This window comes from Haliotis rubra, unplaced genomic scaffold (genome assembly GCF_003918875.1).
Source record: "Haliotis rubra isolate DU_JTF1 unplaced genomic scaffold, ASM391887v1 Scf37, whole genome shotgun sequence".
NCBI classification, from domain to species: Eukaryota; Metazoa; Mollusca; class Gastropoda; order Lepetellida; family Haliotidae; genus Haliotis; species Haliotis rubra.
In genome coordinates this window covers 587,790-613,160 of record NW_025767046.1, presented here as the reverse complement: position 1 = coordinate 613,160, position 25,371 = coordinate 587,790, and the positions used below count along the sequence as shown (strand labels likewise).

At 39.3% G+C, this 25,371-nt stretch overlaps 1 protein-coding gene across 1 annotated transcript in view; it reads right to left on the bottom strand.

The window, feature by feature from the left end:
- Nucleotides 1–25,371, bottom strand: part of LOC124285799 (contactin-associated protein-like 2) — a 138,639-nt gene that overhangs the window by 27,616 nt on the left and 85,652 nt on the right. Inside the window, 5 exon segments of the mRNA XM_046722066.1 lie at nt 561–794; nt 1,591–1,700; nt 2,279–2,412; nt 3,242–3,561; nt 24,462–24,616. Of these exon segments, the coding sequence (XP_046578022.1) occupies nt 561–794; nt 1,591–1,700; nt 2,279–2,412; nt 3,242–3,561; nt 24,462–24,616 (953 nt within the window).

Genomic DNA, 25,371 nt, shown 5'->3' with positions numbered 1-25,371 from the left:
ACCTGAGGAAGCTTCAGGTCATTAGTAAAACAGAATGAAAGTTTATAAAATGTCAAAATTCTTCACAAACTGCTTCTTAATTCAAGAATCACAAAATGTTTGAAGTCAAGGTCTATCATTTTTTCGTCTGTCATTTTCAACTATACAGATTTTGACTCATTTGAGAGCAATTCTCTATTTGCACTTCAAATACAGTTTGAGAAAGTTCACTTTGTGGGTGAGTGAATTGGCTCATTTTTGTATTTTGTATTTTGGGTATTTCATGGCATTTGAAGACATAATCAGCAGATCCAAGCTTGACCAAGGGACATAACTCTGCACACTGAAATATGGTGCAACTACCACTTTGAAACCTAGCACTTAAAAAAGACTCCCAGGAAAGATAATTAACCTGATAGGCTGTCTGCTCATAATCAGTGATTCAAACCAATGATTGGCAGATCCTGGTAAAGGGACACAACTCTTCATAGTGAAGCGCAGCAGAAGACAATGTTAAAGACAGCCCTCCCTTTTTCCAGAAGCAGCACATGACACAGTTGACAAGAGTCTGGTGTACTCACAGAAGTGACAAGCCTTCCCCTCATAGTGTTTGGGACAGTCACACTGTACTCCATCCCAGTCAGACAGACACTCGCTGTTGTGTTCGCAGATCTTGTCAGCAGCGCAGTAGTTGATTAGGTGGCAGCCGTCCAGCTTGATGCCGACAGCAGCGCTGGAGTCGATGGTGGTGATGGGGTCAATCTTCTCACCTTGAATCTTGATGGCTTTCATACAGCCCACAAACCCTTCAGAATCTGAAACAGATTTATCACATTACTACAGCTAATCTGTAACCCCCTAGTTGGTCTGACAGTCCCTGAACCGTATTATTATTCCTACTGCCTTGCCCTCCCTGCAATGCTAGAGCCCTGAATGAAGATAGTGTAGATTTCTTCAGGTTCTGAATCTCCCATCTCACTGGGACTCCTTTTCAATTTAAATGGGTTTATTATCAGAATCATATGTACTCAGGTAGTAGGGCTGCAACGAATACACTATGTGGTGAATATGATATGTATCCAAATATTGGGTAACGAATACGAATAATTTTTCATGAATACAATATTGTAGTTAAGTGATTGAGGCACAATATGGAACGCCCATGTTGACAGTTTTAATTTGTCACAGCAATAACCAGTAATCTCATGACACTCAAATTTGGTATGTAATAGTTAAAGGTGACAGTACCGTGCGCGGCCTTGGCAAACAAACATGACTGCATATGCTAGTACATATTCCATTCTTGCATATCTTAGTTTGAAAATGGACATAAGAATTCAAGTAAAACATGCTCCCTTAATCGTAAATAATTGGTAATATTTGGTTCAGGTGGCCACGAATAACGAATTGAATTCATGAAGGGATACGGTTCGATTCACCGAATATGTGAGTGAATCGTAACAGCCTTATCAGGGACTAAGCATTAGTCAAGCAACCCACTACATGTGGCCACTAAAGGAAGTTAAGCAAAGGTTGCTGGGTACTGCAGGCCTTTGGATTCTGAATCCAAAACAGGAATAACAGAAGCCTTCTGCATATTTTGTCACTCACTTTTGTATCGTCGGAGTCCATACCCAAGCACAATTTTGCCACGCTGTCGTAGCGTCTGAGTATATCGGGTAGTGGTCCGTGTTGTCTCATCCACATTGATCTTGACTTTGCTGGGGAGAGAAAACAGATGTTATTGGACATGCTTTTTGGCGTTGTTAAGAAATGTCTGTCCTGGTTTGTTGAGCATTGTTGATTATATTCTGGTACCATCTATGAATACATAAACACACTGAGCAAACAAACAGTTTTCTCATATTTTATCAGCCTTATAAACCTATATTTGTATGGAAAGTCCACTTTCATTTTTTAATTATTCAGCCCCTCACTACAGTGTGATCGTAAATATCTGTTGATGACATTAACATCAAAATATCTACCTGGTATGTAATATTTACTTCTAAATGAACTGTTGCATCAGTCATGGAATATTACACAAGAGGTAAGAAACTTTCAACATTCATATCAACAGGCACACTAATGTTTTTCTACAGCACTCAAACATATTTATCAGCTTATTATAAATTTTCTATAGTGTTTCAACATATTCCAGTAGGTAAATATCATTAAGTGCACAAATTATTGTTTTCTACCACAAATATCAACAGGCTAACAAGTGATATTCTAGTATTCGAACATTTTTTAATAGATCAGTTTACTCTCATTATTCTTCAGTGTTACAGCATCTTACTTGTTTTTGAGGGTGAGCTTGAGGGAGTGCCACTGTTCATTGTTGACCTGAGCTGGGAGGGTGAGGTTCTGGGTGAGGGTGGGGTCATTGGAGGGGGAGAAGTACAGGAGGGGCAGGCCATTCTTCACCCACACCTGCAGCAAGAGCAACATATGGGGACAAGTGTTATACATCCTCATTTACCGAGACAACAAAAACTCATTATATCCATCAGTGACTAATAAACATGTCATCAGTGACCATGTATTCAAGCTTGTTCAAACCCAGGGTCAGTATAGAGAAGCATATCATGTGATTGTTTCTCGGGATCAATGAAGTTGGAACCCCCCACCCCATCCCAATTTGTTTGTTATTTAATGCTGCACTCTGCAATATTCCAGCTATATAGTGTCAGCCTGTAAATAATCAAGACTGGACCTGATAATCCAGTGATCAACATCACGAGCTTCGATCCAAACAATTGGGGTATAATGACATGTGTCAACCAAGTCAGCGAGCCTGACCACCCAACCCTGTTAGTCGCCTCTTACAACAAGCATGGGTTACTGAAGATCAATTCTAACCAGGGTCTTCGCAGGGAATCCCTCTTATGAGAGGGTGGACTGATGCATCAAGTACAAGAGACCGAGAACGGAACTGTAGACAATGGACAACCCAATAAGTCCCCTGTCTTTCTTTGTGCATTCAGCAAATCATGTCATAAAAGAATTGTACATCTCTCAGATTCTTGTGTTGCTTATCTAATTCTTGAGCAAAGCAGAAATGGGGAGATAACTCTTGCAATCTTGATTGTATTGGCAGCAAGGCTAACACAGTTGAGTGCTTCTGCCTTTGTAAATACACACCCATTACCTACAGAATATGTGTATAGTTCTAAAACTATTCACTCCACATACTAGTAGTTTTCAAAGGTACATACAAAGAAAATAAATTAATCTTTTTAAGAAAGTGACATTTCTGTACCTCGATGAAACCAAAGTCATAAGCGCCACCATCCCTCTTTGAAATCAGTGCCACGTAGAACAACAATGCATTCTTCCTGACTGTCTTGAAATGTAACGACACTGTCAAATTCTGCAGCATACGAGTGTTGTGTCGCAACATCGACGACGACCTGGGGAAGGTGAAAGGAATCTCTTGGGTCGGGTCACATTTAAATTCCGGGGTGGAGCCACCATGGTATGCACACTGAGAGTTTGTGGTCCGGAGGCCGTGGAGGACTGAGAAGTCGTTGAAGTAGACGTTCCTCAAACATCCCACAAATGTCTGCGTCACCTGGAGACCTGTAACAAATTAAAATGGTCAACATTTTGAGGGTCCTCTTGGAGTATACTGGTTTGGGTAAATCAAGGACTAAAAGCTGTGGTGGATGAGTGGATCAAATCAAAGACTGCTGATTACGTGCCTTAATCTTCAAACTTTTGGGAACCCAAACTCTCAGTGTAAGGCACCTACCTACTCACCAGCACACAATAACAGCAATCCAACCCACTCAACCACTGTGGATCCCAATGACAAAGTGTAATCCCAAATATAACCCATGTTACATTTAACCACTTTCTAAAGGCACTCAATGTTCAAATAACAAAGGGTCTAAGGAAATTATTTTTGCAGCAAACACAATCATCACAATCTAATATACAAACCAATGTGATCTGTTTGGGCAGCAGTTACCAATCACGTTTCATTAGTGTGAGTGATTCAATTATCCAAGAAGCAGGAGATTATTGCGTTAATTTACGATAGTAATTATCAACAGTTATCTGCATGTGTATAAACACTGACGCCAGTCAGTGAGAGCCACTGAATTAGCAAATGGCCAGATCACTACTTTTATAATGACAATAGGATTGGATTGCTCATGCCTTTCATTGTGAGCTGTTAAATACAGTAAATATTTGAGTGAGTGAGTGAGTGTGAGAGTGAATTGAGAACCAAGAGGATTCACTTAGGGACTGACTGACTGAGTTTGGTTTTACGCCACTTTTAGCAATATTCCAACAAAATCACAGCGGGGGACACCAGAAATGGGCTTCACTCATTGTACCCATGTGGGGATTCGAACCCGGGTCTTCGGCGTGACGAGCCAACGCTTTAACCACTAGACTACCCCAAGGGAAGCTTGATGATGATGATGATGATGATGATGATGATGGCAGGAGGGCATCCCACAAAGAACATGGCATTACAAGCTAATGCTCAAACAATTAGACTAACTCAACAGCAGCATTTGGATATTGAGACTTTAAGAAATTCCAATGAACTCCTTCAAACTTTGTATTTTCCTCTGTATTGTGAACATATTTTATTTAAATACTGAAATACATGTAAGTACTCCAATATTGAGTTCAAGGATTTTTTCATCCATTTGGAAAACAGGAAGTTTGTCTACATTAGCTTATTATGTTGTTTTAACATTTCGAATTTAGTATGATCATTAAAGAATGGAAACATTCATATGCATAGTTACATACATATATATACAAACCAAAATATTTAGGAACCATGTATGTACTTATCTATTATTTGTTGTGAAGACGGATCACTCAATTTCATATACATCTCCCCCGATATATTCCTGATCCATAACTTGCTTGTTCAGTGTACTTATTAAATTATTAACATATACATGGCACTAAATACTGATTCAAATATTTACCATTCCCGGAATCATCCTCAGTTATATCATCCTAGCAGCTCATGATAACATGGCCTCATCTTTCACGTACAAAGTTTCAGTCTAGTTTAGCTACAATCAAAGATTACATCTAATCTCAAGTGAAATTTAATCTATCAGAAACAATTTCAATATTTCAATACAGTTTGGGGAGACAATAATGATGAGTTTGCCAAGAGAATGAAGAACATCCATGAAATGACACCTTAATGTCGTCATTTAACTCCCTGGAAGCAATTACTGTCAAATCCAGTAATTTCTCTATCACCCCAATGATTTAATATCCCAGCCGAGTCAAACTTCAACTGATTTCAACAGGAGATAAGTTAAAGAAGGAAACCTGCATGGGAGCTCAAATCTGTGCTCAATTAAATCCATACAAACACGGCACGGATCTCAATCACTGTCAAAACCTGCCTGTCATAAATTAACAATCACTCGTCATTTTGGGATGATTTCCGTCATTTTGGGATGATTTCGTGAGATAGCTAGAAATTTATGTCCTGGCTGGGAGGCTTGGACAGCTCGAAATGGTAAGATCGGCCAAACCTCACCTTCAGCATCAACAGTGACCTTTGTGAGGTGACTGACTGATGGCCCGAAATCCAAGTTATCTTACAATCACTTAACTGATTACAAACTAAGGGCTGATTTACATTCAGCTTTTGACAAAAGAATGTCTAATTTAAGATCAAAGAGCCAAAATTAGAATAAAGCTTTCTGGAAATGGAAATCTGCATTTTAATCTTATAATGAATTTGGGAATGAGAATTGAGGGAATTTTGATACGATTTATTCTCATTGTGTGCTGAGAAGCATGGCATAAAATTATTCAACATCAGTCAAATTTGTATTTGTTATGCTACGCAATTTGATACAGTTCACACCTTGAGACAAGGGGTGGGAAGCATTCAGTTAGAGATTAGCATAATGGTTGATTTCTAAGTGGTCAGTGTATTTCAATGGCCAGCTGAATGTCCATACAATACAAAGACCTGTTTAATGGCTACATCGTACAAAGGGAAGAGAAGTACACCATTATTGTCCAACTTAAATATAGGCTTTAGTCTTAATGGGTAAATGTTGCCACTTTGGAACCATCACCTTTCAATATCAGTTCACATGGAATATATTATCTTCTGTGATTATTGTGATTGACTTCATAATTAGAGGGTCGGTTTGAACTACCGAAACATTGTGGATGGTATCACTCTGAGATTAGTCTGCAATGAGATCTCATTAGCCTCCAATCTTACTTGAGTGTCTGTTCTCTGATACTGTAAAAGGTTCATACCAAACTTGAGGCATGAAGGCCTCTTCACTCCATGGCTCACCTTTTCCATGGCTCAAAGAATCCAGTGTCTGTTCAAATGTACTAGATAGGACATCCATACATGTACTATATTTCAGTGTCAATTTCATACTAAGTATTAGAATTGCCACAGCCTTTGTAAGTCTGGACTACGCAAGTCAAAGGCTTTTTCAGGACTTGACATACACATTTACGGCCAAAGAAAATTAAAGGGCAGACTATCAAATCCAAGGTCTTTTAAGACTGGAGTACCCAATTCAAGGTCTTTCATGGTTGGACTACCAAATTCAGGATCATTCAAGGCTGGACTACCAAATTGAAAGACAATAATATACAATGACTTCAAATAGGCATAAATATATGATATATGGTCACTATTTCTTTACAAAATTCGAAATGATTTCATCTTTGGACAAAGACAGACTTTATGTAACAAGTTGAAAATAGGAAGCTCACTAAAGATGATCATTTTAAACTAAAATATCTGTCTCTCAAGATCACTAAAATACTGTCTAAAATAAATTTATTCCCCAAATATTGTCTATTCCTTGGTGTAGGATTCAACTAGCATTCCAGAAAGACATAGCATTCTACCATCCGCCCTGGACATAGAAAATATGGGAATACAAAATAAAGAGCCGACCATCTTGAATAACATGGCACTATGATCAATCTACATCTTCTCCTGACAATACACCATAATCAGTTGTGATCACAATTCCTGTTCCATTAGAATTCCCTAATGTCCCAATACAATGATACATTTCCCATTCCCTAAAGAATTATGAATCTCTGTGACAATAACCATATCTTATCTAATGGGAAATGTTTGTTCAAAGGCAATTTGACCTTTATTTATCTTACAGGATTTGCACAAGCTTATCACGTAACTGGTCCACACCAGCGAGAGTGCTCACATTTGAGGGCATATTTCTATAACTTCGGCTGCCAGCCTAGAGTCAAACCACTGTAATTCCCTAAAGCGATACTGATTTTATCAGCCGTCTGCTGCAGACAGTGATACCCTGGAGGAGCAGATGACATTTTGGTGGCCTTAAAACTGACTCTACACGATCCACTATCAAAACCTGATTGGCCAATACCTTGCTTTTTGTTTTCAAAAACAGATGACTGTAAACGTTCTAAAATTTTGGACCTCTTACCTGATTAAATATTAATTTTTTTTGGTCAACTACTAGACTGATTCTTTGTTATTTACATACAGAAATATTCAAGATAAATGAAGGCAGTCAGTAAGTAATTGATACAGGACCAGACGGTCCCGTGATTGACATAATGAGCATCGATCTACAATTGTGACATGATGACATCCATCAACCATGTCAGCAAGTTTGACCTTCCAATCCCATTAGTTGATTCTTACGATAAGCTTGAGTTGCTGAAGACTAACCCAGATCCTCACATGGGTCAGCTGATTCAGCCTAATGTTAAATAAAGCATCACTTTCTATTTTTGAAACCCCATGAAGATCCGGGTTAGAATTGGTCTTCAGTAACCCATTCTTGTCGTAAGAGGTGACTAACGGGATTGGATGGTCAGGCTCACGGACTTGGTTGACACATGTCATCGTATCCCAATTGCGTAGATCATGCTCATGTTGTTGATCACTGGATTGTCTGGTCCAGGCTCGATTATTTACAGACAGCCGCCATTTAGCTGGGATATTGCTGAGTGCGGTGTTAAACAACAAATCAACCAACCAATTGTATTTTCAATGATCACTTTCTATTTTTAAAGCATTCAATCCAAACACAAAAAATATAACAACTGCTAAAGGAACGAGTGACATATTCAAATGTATTTAAGACCATCTTTCATCACAATCATCCAACGCATGAATCTAAACCTCTACCAAAACAGGAAATCCAAATCCACTGACATGAGTATAAAGTACAATTTGTCAAGAACTCTGCAAGTAACACAAGACACAATAAAAATGAACATGAAAATAGAAAACAGCATGATACTGACATAAGCAGTAACACATTAAAAAGCGTACTGAAACTTATTGATGATGCCCAATTTCAACAAAACTGTCTCTCACACTGTCTCAATCAAACCCGTGAAGATCCAGGTTAGAATACTGATCTTCAGTAACCCATGCATATCGTAAGACTGGATTGGGTGGTCAGGCTGGCTGACTTGGTTGACACTGGTCATCGGTTCCCACTTACGTAGATCGATGCTCATGCTGTTGATCACTGGATTGTCTTGTCCAAACTCGATTATTTACAGACCGCTGCCATATAGCTGGAATATTGCTGAGTGCAGCGTAAAACTAAACTCACTCACTCACTCACTGTCTCACTCAAGATAATAGTCTGTCTCAGACCATGAACCGCATTATTTTCCCTTCAGTCTTGCCCTTTCTGCAGTGCTCAAGTCTAAAGGAAGCAAGTCTAGATTCCCCCAGGTTCTGAATCTCCCATCTCACTGTGGCTTCTTTTCAATTTAAAAGTAATTATTTGGGTTTTTTCATCAGAATTACATATATTCAGAGACTAAGCTTTAGTCTATCAAGATCACTAAAACACTGTCATATGATTCTTACACATATATTTTCAACTCCTAGGCGTTGTGTTCAATTAGCAATCCAGATAGACTTAGCAAGCTGCATCCTGCCCTTGCCACAGAAAGTATGGGAATAGACATTAAAGAGACAAGCATCTTGCTTGTATTGTGCATCACCCAGCTCCTGACTGTTTGATGTGTCCATTGCTCTGCTGCAGCCGACTGACGTCCTCATGTTTCTTATTAACCTCTGTGTTCTGACTCTCGTTAATATAGTAAGTCTTGGTTAATTCCCAACTTATATTACACTCATTCCTTTTATTTTGTCATTAGGCCAGACCAATTTTATTTCTTGTTTTACGGATTTTTGTCCTCAGAAAACCTAAAGGCAGGAGGGAATTTTTTTTAAATCACCAGTGAAAGTAATATTCCTTCTAAATACTCAAAGTATGTTACTTTGGGCAATTTATGAAGTGTATATGGGGCAAAAAACAATCTAAAAAAACTTTTTCTGCAAGTTTACATATTTGGCCAATAAAAACATTAGGATTTTATTTTTTGAGCGGGGAAAATTAATTTATATTTTTTTTTCTTATTCTTTAAAAAATATGACAGGCGGATCCGTAAAACAAGAAATAAAATTGGTCTGGCCTTAGTGGTAGCTGACTGCAGTGAAGTCTTGATCAGGCATTGGTGATGACTCCGTTTCACGTTGTGGTTGAGGAGGTGAAGCTGGAGGTGGTTGTAGTTGCAGATGGTTTAGATTATGGATTTATGTAACGTGGCTACAGACATGTTTTTTATTTGTGCTCCGATCTTTTCAATGGATGAGATGGCAACTAGTGTATGGAGAAAATGTATATGCAACAATATCTGTATACAGATAACAATCAATATCCTTCCCATCTTAACCAGACATACCATATCCCATCTCCTCCCATCAAACCTCAGTGAGTCACCACTCCTACCCAGCCTCACACTTCCTTCTGGGGCGGTGGGGTAGCCTAGTGGTTAAAGCATTTCGCTCGTCAAGCCGAAGATCCGGGTTCGATTCTCTACATGGGTACAATATGTGAAGCCAATTTCTGGTGTCCCCTGCTGTGATATTGCTGGAATATTGCTAAAAGCGGCACAAAACTCACTCACCCACACTTCCTCCCAACCAATCCATCCATCCTTTCAATTCTATTCTGACCTTTTGTGACCCACAAAACCAAAAACTGATTGCCTAAAACTAACAACAAATCCAGGACTTCCTTCTTCCATGAATCACCTCCAACCATCCAGGAACACTGACTCTACTGACATCAGGTCTAACACAGACAATCTATACACAAGGTTATCATCTTCAAACACTCATATCCTGCTCATCAAACTCCACTTCTAAACCGCTCTCACTTAATGCAATGTTTATCTTGCTGACCCTTGGTGAAACGTCCGGCCAATTTCACATTCGCTCATGAACATCACATGACCTTTATTCTGCTGGATCAAACAAAGTTCTTATAAACAGTAAATGATACATCATTATCATCAAACGGCATAACCACCCATCCAATGCTGGACACAAATTCAACAATATATCTCATATTTCTCTTAGAAATGGAGCATGAACTCCAATGGCTGAAAGTAGTAGTAGTAGTAGTAGTAGTAGTAGTAGTAGTAGTAGTAGTAGTAGTAGTAGTAATAGTGAGTCAGATAGTGAGTTTAGTTTTACGCCGCACGAATAGCAATATTCCAGCTATATGGCGACGGTCTGTAAATATAATTGAGTCTGGACCAGACAATCCAGTGATCAACAGCATGAGCATCGATCTGCACAATTGGGAACCGATGACATGTGTCAACCAAGTCAGCGAGCCTGAAGTAGTAGTAGTAGTAGTAGTAGTGAGTGAGTGTAGTTTTACGCTGCACTCAGCAATATTCCAGTTATATGGCATCAGTCTGTAAACAATCAAGTCTGGACTAGTCGAGTAGTAGTAGTAGTAGTAGTAGTAGTAACAGTAACAACAGCAGCAGCAGTAATTATGTATGTACTTTTGTCCCAGCCTTCATACACTATGTGCAAGCATTAACTTTATTACCTGGTCAATGGATTCTCATTCTCAACTCCCTAGGGAGTACATACTGCCTTTCCAGGCACTAGCTTAACCGCCATATTACCATCTCATGCTACTAGTACCCAGTTGTACTACTGCTAGCTACGAGCAGCATGTTTTGAGCACCCAAGGAGACTCGACATTACTACATGTAATTCAGAAGGGGGACTAGGGCCTCAGAACCTTTAAGAAGTCAAACTGACGAACAGGGTCATCCATACAACTACTCTTCATTACCAACATTGCTTAACTTGACATGACTTGTGATGTAAGTGCTGTGCACAGGACCATAAGTAGCCACATTAGGGACTTGTAACACAAAATCATAAGAGTTTCAAAATGACACTAAAAACTCTGGTTGTTGCAACAGCATATCATCCCTTTGATTCCATGATAACGCCAGACCAATTTTATTTCTTGTTTTACGGATTTTTATCCTCAGAAAACCTAAAGGCAGGAGGGAAAGAAAATAAAAATAAAATCACCAATCCAAGTAATATTCCTTCTAAATTCTAAAAGTATTTTACTTTTGGCAGTTAATGAAGTGTATATGGGGTAAAAAGCAATCTTAAAAAGATTTTCTTTTGAGTTTACATTTTTGGCCAATATTTTTTTGAGCAGGGAAATGTGACAGGTGAATCTGTAAAACAAAAAATAAAATTGGTCTGGCCTAAGCTTACGAAATAAGCTTCTTCGTCATACAATGTTTTACACCATGTTTATTATCATATGTATCTCAAATGGTAAATCATTCAAATAAGGAGTGTTTCGATGATTCCGTACTCCATTCAACATCTTCAAAGCATTTTCCAGCAAGCCATCTTGATGGACGAGGTGCAGCCTCCTTTTGAAGTCAGGCATACCTCACTGTACCACAGAAACCAACAGCCACACAGACATTCTAGCAGCAACATATATATCTGAGATGTGGAAGTCTTAGAGAGAGTGACTTGGATTCAGTCAGACTTGACAGTATTTCAGTTCTGTCATGATATGCCACCTTAAAGTTACCGTCTGCCATGACCATTTTTGTTAAATATTTTACAGAAACAAGGAGAGTTCTATGGATATACAACTTCTTTAATATAACATGAGCGACGTTTCGGTGAAGCTACTAACATCGTTGGTAATCATCATTTGCTTGATAATGGTGTTAGTAGCTACACCGAAACGTTGCTCATGTTATATTAAACAATATCCATAGAACTCTCCTCGTTTGTTCACCACACCAACTTCTAAAAGCCACTCAAACAAGATATTTTGAAGTGGTTCTGCAACTTTGGTAACATCCATACTGAGGTGAGTGAGTAACTTGAGTTAAGTTATATGCATGTTGATGTTTGTGGGAAGAAAGCCTGGATCATTACAGAAGTGTGAAAACACGTCCTCAGACCCATATTGTACGGAGTAACAAATAATGTGTCTGCTTGGGTGACCAAGGTTCTTTTTGAAGCAAAATCCATCTGTTTACAACCAAACATTTCAGTTTTTACATCAATGGATGTTTTATATATAGCAATGTTTTTTCCCACCACAAATAATGATATATCTATTGATGGGCCATAATCACACAAAAACTATCATTTTGTATCAGCCAGTAACATGTACAACTTGTCAACTTCTCACTACATGCAGCCCAGTTATCTACCTTGTATTTTAATCAACCAATCAGAGTACTAAAGCATCATAAATATCAGAACAAGGAATCGGTCACTTTTCAAAGCTATACTAGGACTTTTTACAAATATTTCATTAAAGAACTACTTAATTTTATGGTTATCCATGGACAACTGAAGATAATTTTTGTGGATGTCCAGCCACATCACGCAACTATTAAAACATTGATTTTCCACACCCCTGCACAGACATTAATCGCTTTGGGGAAACCAACATGCATCCTATCATCCTGACAACAAACTATTATTATCTGAAAGCTGATCCCACAACCACTGGAACTTGGCATGGCTTTGGGCTGCAACTCTATACAGGTAATTACAGCTCAGGGATGGCTACTTTCTCGCATATTCATGTTGACGGGATACTTCTGATACATAACAGTACTGGTCAGAAATCAATTTGCATTCTATTTACATGCCAGATATTGTTGGAAGCCAAATATTTAAGTTAATCAGTCATGAAAGGTCTTCAACAGAATGGCTGATTGCTGTCAAGAGTCATTCATGATGACCAGAACAACTGAGGCCAAATGTTGTGGTTCCGATTACCTGACTGACCCTCGAATTCTGGTGCCGACCCTAGTATTTTTAAGAGATATGAATAAAATAAGCTTTCAGATACCATTGTTTTTTCCCTGGCACCAATGGACATTGGTCATTCTGATAGAGAAAATCGACATGATGTCCGCAAACTTGATTGAATAAACAATTACACATTGATAAATGTGTTATTAGTTCATACTTTACTTCTAAAATAAAAATGTATTAAAAAAAGAAAAGGGTTCCTACTTACCTACCCTAAATTTTAAAGAGGTGTAATCGGAACCACAACATTTCTTATATTTGGCCTGAATTAGCAAATATACTGGACAAAAATAGTTAGGGATATATGTAAATTTTGAATAATGATCCATTTATTCATTGACACACTGATAAAATATCAATCATAAAAATACCAATATCCCTAACTTATTTTGTCCAGTATAAATAGATGTGAATGACTTTCAACAAACGTGCAATGTTCAACAAGACATGATCCAAGACAAGAGGAGGCAAGACATGGGCAGATAAGCAACCGAAAGAAAAGGCAAAGTGTTCTCAGGCGTTATGGTTGATGGGTGTATTCCAAGAATGAACTACGCATGTTGGTGTAATTGAAAGTTTTCACATTGTTCCACCTTTGTTACAACAAATTGAGAAATTTTCTAACTATATGATAGTATTCTGTAAAAAATCAAGTCTGGACCAGACAATCCAGTGATTGACATCATGAGCATCTATCTACACAGTTACGATACGATGACATGTATCAACCAAGTCAGCGAGCATGACCACCCAATCTTATGACAAGCAAGGGTTGCTGAAGTCCAAGTGTAACTGGGTCCACCTCAAAAACAAACTTAGATGAACAGCTTCCAAACCTTCAGCTACATAATATTCACAATCTTCATCCATCATTTCAAGTCACTTGTGTCATAAAGTCAAGGTCAAGTCCAAGCCCCAACAAGCACAGGATTGATTATGTCCAACCTTTGAACCCATTCTCTGACACTTCAAAAATGGAAGCACCCATCCGATAAACATCTGATTTTGACAAATCCTCCCCTTGTCTACAAGAAGCTGTGATCAATAACCGGCCTTAATGAGCAGATATTAAGGAGGTGATGATGGTTACTAAGCCTGGAACACAGCGCCTGTGTCCAGTGGAGTGTGCCGGCTCACAGCAGTGACTTTGTGGTCAGATGCCATTAGGCCAAAATGAGTTATATTTTCATCCATGCCTGCTTTGGTACCAAACAGTGTTTAAGATTGTATTCTTGTCCCAAATAGTGTCTAAGATTGTATTCTTGTCCCAGTGTCTACTGATGAACCAAATGCTGTTCTTTCCTGTACTCTTTCATTTAAACTTAGTGTTTCTTTTACTACTTGTCTACAACAGAAACCAGTCTCAGGTATTTGTCTTAACAGATTCCACTTTGTACTAAAGGCAAAACTGGTGAAAACTGAAAATTAGTGGTGATACTGGTTGTTCAGGATAAGGGTAAGCATGTCTTATCTGAACATAGTGTCCCCTTCTTTCTTTACTTGATGTTTACCCATGTTTCCTATCAAACAGTCATGCTTCATTTGTTATTCAGTAATGGGATCAGGAAAAGCATATCTGTATGTAGTCCTTTCAAACAACAATGCATCATTTGTATTTTAACAAGAAGACAAAGTCATCAATATCCCCAGCAATGGCAAAATACTCTTCATGATTATGTCTACGAGTTATGATTATGTCAAATATTTAGGTGTGTATATAGAAAAGTGGAAGGAGAGTATTGAAAGGTTTTGAAAGTTCTGCTCCAGAAAGGAGCACTATCACCAATTTCAGTAAAAGTTGAACTTGTTGCCATGGAAACGCCAAAAATATTTCATGGAAATGACAAAAATATTTTATTCAGAATTCCAAAACTACCAAAAGGCACCAGTACACCACCAGATCTATCTATGTGCCAAGTTTGGTGTAGAAATAGTGAACAGTTCTAGAGTTCAGCTCCGGAAAAGAGCACTTCCACAATTTCAGTAAAAGTTGAACTTGTTGCCATGGAAACGCCAAAAATATTTAATTCAGAATTCCAAAACTACCAAAAGGCACAAGTACACCACCAGATCTATCTATGTGCCAAGTTTGGTGAAGAAATATTGAACGGTTTTAGAGTTCTGCTCCGGAAAAGAGCACTACCACCAATTTCAGTAAAAGTTGAACTTGTTGCCATGGAAACGCCAAAAATATTTTATTCAGAATTCCAAAACTACCAAAAGGCACCAGTACACCACCAGATCTATCTATGTGCCAAGTTTGGTGATGAAGTAGTGAACGGTTTTAGAGTTCTGCTCCGGAAAAGAGCACTACGACCAATTTCAGTCAAAGTCGAACTTGTTGCCATGGAAATGCCAAAAATATTTAATTCAGAATTCCAAAACTACCATAAGGCACCAGTACACCACCAGATCCATGTATGTGCCAAGTTTGGTGAAGAAATATTGAACGTTTTAGAGTTCTGCTCCGGAAAAGACAAATGTGCACGGACGGAGTCCATTTTAATACCCCGCCCCTTCAAAACGCTTTGCGGGGGATAATAACACAATCATGATGAAGTCATTATTAATCAGATAGCTTCATGTGCTTAGTGAGAACAATTATCTTGTTTCCTAACTCAATGAAATCATGAAGAAACATGTTTCTTTCCTTCTTTACTGGAAAAACTACACCATGTTTGAAGTCCTACAAAGTAATAATGCTTTGTGTGTGACAAAGATGCCTTGATCCATTATTTAAAAGAATATTCTTTACAACGCTTTGCCTACCCTTCTGAGAAATTTGGATGAAAATCTGATAATCAGTTTCTAGTGGCCTTAGTTTCAAGTCTTGCTGAAGTGAAAGCTGGCACGTTATTACTGACCACAATATTCCTTATTGTGTTGCCCTGATTATGACCTGTGAATGACCTTCAGAAGAGACTGGTCAAGGCACTTGAATGGTCATGTCAAGGACTTCTGCTGGTCAGTTTGCTTTAGTAAACATATTGAGTTACATTGAGATACACTTGCAACAAGTAATGTCAATGTAATGTCCCTGGTATGACCAAGTGTGGATCCCTGGACCAAGGGAGTTCCAGGTACCCCAGGCTGGTCTGAAGCTAGTTAGGGCGGTGGGGTAGCCTAATGGTTAAAGCTTTGGCTCGTCACGCCCAAGACCCGGGTTCGAATCCCCACATGGGTACAATGTGTGAAGCCCATTTCTGGTGTCCCCCGCCGTGATGTTGCTGGAATATTGCTAAAAGCCGCGTAAAACCAAACTCAGTCACTCAGTCAGTCTGAAGCTAGTTAAGTTTATCTGCGTCACCCCCCTTCCAACATCACTCCTGACATAATTTAATGCAGACAAAATGGCAATGTGCAGGCTCAGAAGACTATATTAAAACTAGGCCAGACCTAATTTCATTGGTCCTCAGAGTCCAGACAAAATGTTTGAATTTTTTGTACTTTTTACAGTTTCATTTCATTTAGTTTCAATTCTATTTAGTTATCAATTTTACTTGCCCTCAGCACAATTTAGTAGCCTCAGGCTAGTGGACTAGCACAAATTTCAAAGGCTGAACATGTGTCCTCTTCTTTCTTTACTTGATGAACTACCTCATATTTCCCATCAGACAGACATGCTTCATTTGCTATTCAGTGACAAGATCAAATGCCATGATTAGTCATCGCACCAGGATATAGCCAATTTGCAAAGATCAGTAGAAAGAGCCAATGATGTTGATGTACATTTTGGGGATAACAAAATGACAAAGGTTAAAACTAAATACATGTAACAAGAGAAATAAATGAGCTTTAAATGACTTTTATTCTACAATTCTGTCATACTTTAATTCAAAGGAGTGAGTGTGAGTGAGTTTAGTTTTATGCTACATATAACAATATTCCAGCAATATCACAGACAGCATTCAGCTGGGGCCTTGTCATGGCAGGGGGACACCAGAAATGGGCTTCAAACACTGTACCCATGTGGGGAATAGAACCCTGGTCTTTATCATGACGAGCAAAAGCTTTAACCACTAGGTTACCCCACCGCCCCTTAATACAAAAGAAGTATCAATGCTTTGAAAAATTAAACAACATCTAATATCATCTTGTGCTACAAATATCTATGACCAACAGATTAAAATCAACCCAAAGATCAAAAGCTGTTCAGTCTTCAGATCTCAGATAGTTGCCTTAATTATGACCCTGAGTATACACTGAAATCAGAAACTGAGCCCACTGTGTCTTCTGAGTTACATACATGTCACAGAATGACAGAGACCGAGCGTACTTCATCTCCTTGTGTCAGCCTATCAGCACTGTGTGGCATCTTCTTACTGGAAGATAACTCCACAGACTATAAATCTCTGTCTATTGGAATCTCAGGGCCACAGTGACCTAGATGATGTCCACAGACACGGCTGCTCTGGAACCTGTTCACCAGGAGGCCTCAGCTGAACGCTGTCTGTTTATATGGTTTAATCAATCAGGATTATAGACAGGTTTCATTACACGTTGCTACAGAAATTGACCATAATTGAGTTTATCATGGTACAGTCAGATAGGATCCTGTATGTAACTGTCCTTGGTGCTGTGACTGACCTCGGCCTTCATGACACTGGAGACAGTAACAGTTGGGATGTAACAGCTCTGCTGTGGTTCACGCTGTGGTTTAAAGAGGTGAGGGGAGATGGGGCCACGCAATGCATTCAAGATCATTGCATTTATATACTGAGTGAGTGAGTGAGTGAGTGGGTGGGTGGATGTGTGGATGTGTGGGTGGGTTGATGGGTTGATGGGTTGGTTGATGAGTGGGTGCATGGGTGGGTTGATGGGTTGGTTGATGGGTCAGAGCTCATTTGAGGAGCAGCCAGCTAGGGCGCTCATACCAGTCTGTCTGCTGTCAGCTGATAGCCATCTCCTTGTTGTACCAACCTCCAGAATCAAGTCCTACGGTGAACAGTCCTTTGCATCAGCAGCACCATTCCTATAGAACAAACTCCCACTCAACATACGGGCCACACAAGAACTCTCACTCTTCAAAACCAGACTAAAAACACATCTGTTCAGCCAAGCCTACTGAATCCCACTGTATAGATGCACTTTAGAGCAGTGCTTATCTGATTTTAGCACTATATAAATGTTTCTATGGTGATTGTGATGGTGATGGTCGATGGGTGGGTTGGTTGATGGGTGGGTTGGTTGAGAAGTGAGTGAGTGGGTAAATGGATGGGAAGATGAATGTCAGCACACAGTAATCAATTTCAGAAAGCAAACTATATGGGTGTAGTAGTGAGTGAGAGTTTAGTTTTACGCCACACTCAGCAATATTCCAGCTATATGGCGGCAGTGTAAATAATCGAGTCTGGACCACACAATCCAGTGATCAACAGCAGGAGCATCTATCTGAGCAATTGGGAACCGATGACATGTGTCAACCAAGCCAGCGAGCCTGACCACCTGATCCCATTAGTTGCCTCTTACGACAAGCATGGGTTACTGAAGATTCATCCTAACCCGGACTTTCACATGTATATGAGCGTAGTAACTCTACATTAAAGCATCAGAGCTACTATAACTGTAGCATCAGAGCTACTATAACTGTAGCATCAGAGCTACTATAACTGTAGCATCAGAGCTACTATAACTGTAGCATCAGAGCTACTATAACTGTAGCATCAGAGCTACTATAACTGTAGCATCAGAGCTACTATAACTGTAGCATCAGAGCTACTATCTCTAGCATCAGAGCTACTATAACTGTAGCATCAGAGCTACTATAACTGTAGCATCAGAGCTACTATAACTGTAGCATCAGAGCTACTATAACTGTAACATCAGAGCTACTATAACATCAGAGCTACTATAACTGTAGCATCAGAGCTACTATAACTGTAGCATCAGAGCTACCATAACTGTAGCATCAGAGCTACCATAACTAGCATCAGAGCTACTATAACTGTAGCATCAGAGCTACTATAACTGTAGCATCAGAGCTACTATAACTGTAGCATCAGAGCTACCATAACTGTAGCATAACTGTAGCATCAGAGCTACTATAACTGTACATGTAGCATCAGAGCTACTATAACTGTAGCATCAGAGCTACCATAACTGTAGCATCAGAGCTACTATAACTGTAGCATCAGAGCTACTATAACTGTAGCATCAGAGCTACTATAACTGTAGCATCAGAGCTACTATAACTGTAGCATAACTGTAGCATCAGAGCTACTATAACTGTAGCACTAACAACTCTTTAAAGAATGAGGCCTGGTCCGAGTCACTTCCAAGAAAAGTCGCCACAAATAGCCACAGAGTTCAGTAACCCGTGTAATCAATAACATGTCAGCACACAGTAATCAAACCCAGGTCTATATGAACATCCATGTACACTTCATCAGCAAAGTGACTACAGATGAACTATTGATCATCTTCCCAACTGATAACGGTTATTGTCGGGCCAAACCTCCATTGTGCTAGTCATAAATTGATATCATGTCCCCTGAAGAGGTTCCATATTCTTTGCAAACGACCCCCTAGGTATGAACCAGCCTTCTCCTAATGTATTTACATTATCGTGGGAGTGATTGGAAGCTCATGACCACCAAAAATCTTGCCCAGAATGTTACAGCACAAAGGCTCTGAATAAATTAACTCTTGGGCATGTCATCTGGAACAAATAATTATGCATTGTTATTTTCAACCCCTTAATGCATGCCTGGCTAAGTTCTGGAACTAATTTGAGAAATTCAATTTGCCTTTTTTTGGTAATTGGGATCAAAATGTGATTACTGTTTGGAGTAGAGCATCCAAACTTTGTGGAAGTCACAAGGACACACAGCTCATCCCAATTTTCAATAAATGAGCAATAGGCTCACATGAATTCTGAAATTTTGCACATGAAAGATGCAGCATAGCTGATCAAAATCGATTCACTTCTATAATTATGTTCCACTCTGCTCAATCAAATCAAAATATGATCACCAAGATGTTGAAATGGAAAATTAAAAAAGCATTTATTGTATCTTTTTTTAAAATTTCTCAGTCATATGCTTCTTTATAATGCTATGCCCCAGAGTATTTCTCACAGCGAAGTTGATTAGTCTGGGTTTGATTGAAAGGAAATTTAAGGAAAGTTCCAGTGGTGGAGAGTTCAACAGACTGTTTATATGCCAGGTGCATCAGGGCAGTAAATAATTGAACCAGGGTGCCGTTGTACAACCATAACACTGCAAGTTACGATGACCTTAGCTCTAAGATTGATCTGTAAAATGGCACCCAGGACCAGACAAGCAAGTGGCTGATATGAGAAATGTCCCATTGCCATTGAAATATGAAGATATGCAATCAGCTAAATCGCCAGGACGATCGAGTTAGTTGCCTCTTACAAGAAGTATAGATTGCTAGGGACATATTCGAACCTATAATTCCCCTGGAATATCAACGCTTCAAAGATGGTGCAGGTTAAGATGAAAGACCATTTCAGTTCATATATAACAGACATAGGCACCTTCATGGATTCACCAAATAATCAGAGTCCCAATGTCTAATAAATATATTTAATCATCACCAGCAGACGCAGAAACTAACTCATTTCAGGAACAGCTCTTTATAATGATATACCTCGGAAAACTTTCAAAAATTACTTCCTTTCATCGTGTCTTAATTACGTCTAAATAATTGGGCCTTTCATTTGCACAATAAGAATGCTCTTTTCTAAACCTGCAGTAAGTTTGTGTAAATTGATGAGCAAATCAAGATCCCCATCCTTGAATCATGAGCGTCCCCACTGCCGCACAAATGTCCATTTGCAATGAGATTCTCATCCACATCCAGTAACAAATGGCTGATTAAGGACACACCAGAATATCAAAAGAGAACCACTTCTCTCCATGAAGGGACCAGTCTTCCCCAAGCTGTAGGGACTAACGAGTGTTTTCATCTATAATTAAAACAATTTATAACTTCCTGCACAATGCCTCTTGACCAGTGCATTCAGTGGTCAACAGTTTGACCAATCAAATGTGATTGTCAGGACGATTGTCTGGACTACACCGACCAGCCACACACCCAAAGACAAAGACAACTTGGTGGCTGGGCAAACGTTAAACCACCAGCAGTGGTATAAGTTATTTGGCATTTTTCTAAACATTCACCAAAACTATGGCTAACTGTGACACGGACTATCAGGTGAAATGGCTACAACATGAAGTAGAAAATTGTATCTGAAACTTGGTCCCCACTCATTTAAGATGATGAACCTTTATGTTCGCTCATACCAATATAAGTTATTTGGCATTTTTCTTTCCTAACATTTCACCAAAACTAACTGTGACATGGACTATCAGGTAAAATACCTACAACATGAAGGAGAAAATATTTATCTGAAACTGGTTCTCCTTTCATCTAAGATGATGAGCCTTTATGTTCGCAAATGAATTGCCGTCTGCCCTGGGCCTCCTTCCACAAAGTAGTCGTAGGTGATCGTAACTTGCATACTTTAGTGCCGATTTACGATCACCTCAGCTCTGCAAATGCTTTGTGGAGTGACTGAGTAAGGATTTTTGCTACTTTTAGCAATATCACAGAGGGGACACCAGATATAGGCTTCACACAATGTACCATGTGGAGAACTGAACCCTGTATGACAAGCAAACACCTTAACCAACCAGCTACAAAACAATCAAAGCTTTGTGGCACAGGGCTCAGAACTCTAATGCTTTGATCCAGTGACGGACCATGATACAACCACCCCACAAATACAAATCCACCCCATCCAACCCCAAATCAAATACATGTACCTTCATTTTACTAAAATACTTGCTCATATTGGCAATTGGAATCACACAAACCCTCACAATCCAACATCAACAGAAGATTTAAATTCCAAGCATGAACCTTCTTTAACGATTTCAAAAGTCTAATTGTAACCTGGGCCTAATTCACATTATTTCCTGGTTGCAAGGACTTCACAGTTTCAGAGTATAATGCATTACATGAATAGAACACTAAAGTCACCTTCCCTCGCCAAATTGAAACAATTAATTCCCTGTTCTCTTTGATATCATGAAAGTTGGAAAAAGAAAGGAAATCTTGCCAAATGAGTTATTAATGACACTCACGTCATTACATTCTCGTTCCACAATCAACTGAAAAATATATTTCATTTTCGCATTGTTCAAATGATACATGCACTTAGAACACACATCAGTTATGAGTGTAAAGAATTGCTGGAAGGATAAGATCATCCATAACTATTAGCACGATTCAGACATGCAGTAGTAAAGTTCAATCACTCTAGTGTCTCCAAAATGGCCTCCATTTAAAGATTTCTCACAAAACATCCTCCATTTTGAGACTTCACACAAAACACCATTGCACATCCTTTGAACTTAATCAATCAAAACTTTGATACTCCTCCCGACATGAATTCAATACAAACTGGTTCTTTGCAAGTACTGCTCTTCCTTCATGTAGTAAGGTATAATCCATTTCCTGTATTGATTGACAGCTCCACTACTTCAGAATGCTGTCGCTGGTGGTTATTTCACGTGTAGGAATGAGAAGCTAATTTCATCCACAACAAAACAAGACCATGATAGACCATGACAGTGCTCTCTTTGACCTGCTGGGTTAAAAAGTCTTGCTTGCTTGTTCATTTCAAAGAAAGAATTTTCAATAATTATTGTGAGGATCTTTTTTTGAGTGAAAGATTGCTTGAAAACCCGATCCCGTTAGTCGCCTCTAACAACAAGCATGGGTTACTGAAGGTTCATTCTAACCGGACCTTCACGGGTAAATCTGGACCAGACGATCCAATGATCAACAGCATGAGCATCGACCCACACAATTTGGATATGATGTTATGAGTCAACTAAGTCAGCAAGCCTGTTAGTCGCCTCTTATGACAAGCACGTGTTGCTGGACACCAATTCTAACCATGATCTTCACAGGTAGGTTGTACAAGTAACAATCCACTGCAATAGAATGGTCTACAATCAACAAAAAAGACAACATTTTGCCCGAACAATCTACAGTTTAGCCCAATCTTTCAAAGTAATCTGTCTTTAAATATTCTTTAAACAAGCACGTGTTATTCATGACCTTGCGTGAGAGAATGATATTTTAGTGAGGGAGTTTAGTTTTACGCTGCTTTTAGCAACATTCTAGCAATATCATGGCGAGAGGCACCAGAATGGGTTTCACACATTGTACCCATGTGGGGTATTGAACACGGGGCTTCGGTGTGACGAGCAAACGCTTTAACCACTAGGCTACCCCATCTTCCCTAATGATATTTTAAGTTCGTCATCAATTCAACCACATTACTGTAGCTGCCTGTGTGTAACCTAGTCTGAGCAATAAACCAGTCGTCAATAGCATGAGCCACAATCGACAATTAACTTCACACAGTCACTTTTATCCACATAATACCCTTTTCAGTCTATGATGACGACAATAAAGAGATAAATAATGAGAATATTTATAACACGCCCTTTCCAGGCTAGATATCCTGCTCAAAGCGCACAATCTGATCATTATTACCCCGGATAACCCGGATAACCCAAGCTGCTAGGAGGTTAATAGTCTCACGACTTATTTCACCGGGTACCCATTTTCTGCTGGGTGAACAGAAGCAATTATGAACAAACTCACTTGCTTAAGGTGAGATCACATGTATCCCGTGTGCTTCGTAGGTGGGACAGGATTGAAATCCTATACACTCTCAGGTGAGGTGAGGTGAGGTGAGGTGAGGTGAAATTGGGTTTAACGTCGTGCTTGATAATATTTCGCTCATATGACAACGTGCATGCGTGTGTATGTGTATGTGCGGCTGCTTGTACTAGCCCAGACTTAAGCTGGTTTTATAGTGCTAGCCCACTGAGATACCATGCCGCAGTGAAGCATGAATACCCCACTCAGACATATTATACTGACTCCGAGCCGACCAGTCCTTGTTGTACCCATTAATGCCGAACGCCAGGCAGGGACCAACAAGTACCATATTTTAACGTCTTTTGGTATGACACGGTCGGGGATCGAACCCACGACCTTCCACTCTCCGGGCCGACGCTCTAACCACTACACCACGGAGGCGGTCAGACACTCTCAGGAGTCAAGCTGTTACACACGGTCACCCATCCAAGGACTCCGTGCCCAACGTTGCTTAACTTCAACTGATTTGTAACCTGAGCTCTACGCACAGGACCACACACCACCACACCATAAAAAGAACACTCATTTGAAAATACTTACAGTGTGTTTCATCCTCTCCTGCAACTTAAAACCACTTTCAATTCAAAATTAAATTTACCTCTGGTTTCCACGAAGTTGTGTCCACCTCCAAAGTAGACCTTAGGATCGAGTGTCATGAAATACTGGCTTCCGTTGATGAGCTTGTGATGTCTTTCCCCATCCAGATACACCTCCACATCTCGCTTGGAATGGCTGATTGTCACGTTGTGCCACCTGAAACAGCAAAACACTGCATGCACACATCGTACAGGGAAATAAAACCTGGCACGGTTCGAGGGAATTGGTTTCTTTGTGCAGAAGATGTCCTTTTTTATACCTGTTTCTTTGACATCCATTTTTATTTAGTGTATTCTGAGTAGGTTGAACATGCTGTCCCTACAGAAACACTTGTATCTGACTTGCATGTTGTAGGTACATTCCCCTCGAAAAAAAACCCCTGGAAACATTCTTCTTGATGTTGATCTGATAGGAAAAAATAGAGGAAATTTATGGTGTATTCAGGATATATTTAAAGGCAAAACTTGAAAGTATTGTAGCAGACTGACTTCCTGAAAACAGATAAGATTTAACAAGAAACATTAATGGCATGTTCTGTCAAGCTAAAATGAAGAAAGATCTATTCCAGAGAATAGAAATGTAAAATAGTGCAGAAATATATTATATTGCCCTTGCATCTACCACATTCTCAACATTGCGCTGTTTTCCATATGTCAATTTCTTTCTGTTGAGAATGATAAATCAAAATATATATCACCCTTTTTCAAGGAAAAAGGAAGACTATTGACATTATGCATACAATACGACACAATACTTTATGTTTACCAACCCTAAGTGTCTACAAAGTGAAATGAAGTAAGACGTTGATCTGAATCATTCTTAAAAGATGAGGCCAAAACCATCCGTTGAGGGAATGAAGAAAAATTCCCAATAAATCAACAAAACTTAGAATTACATTGTAAATTTGCAAA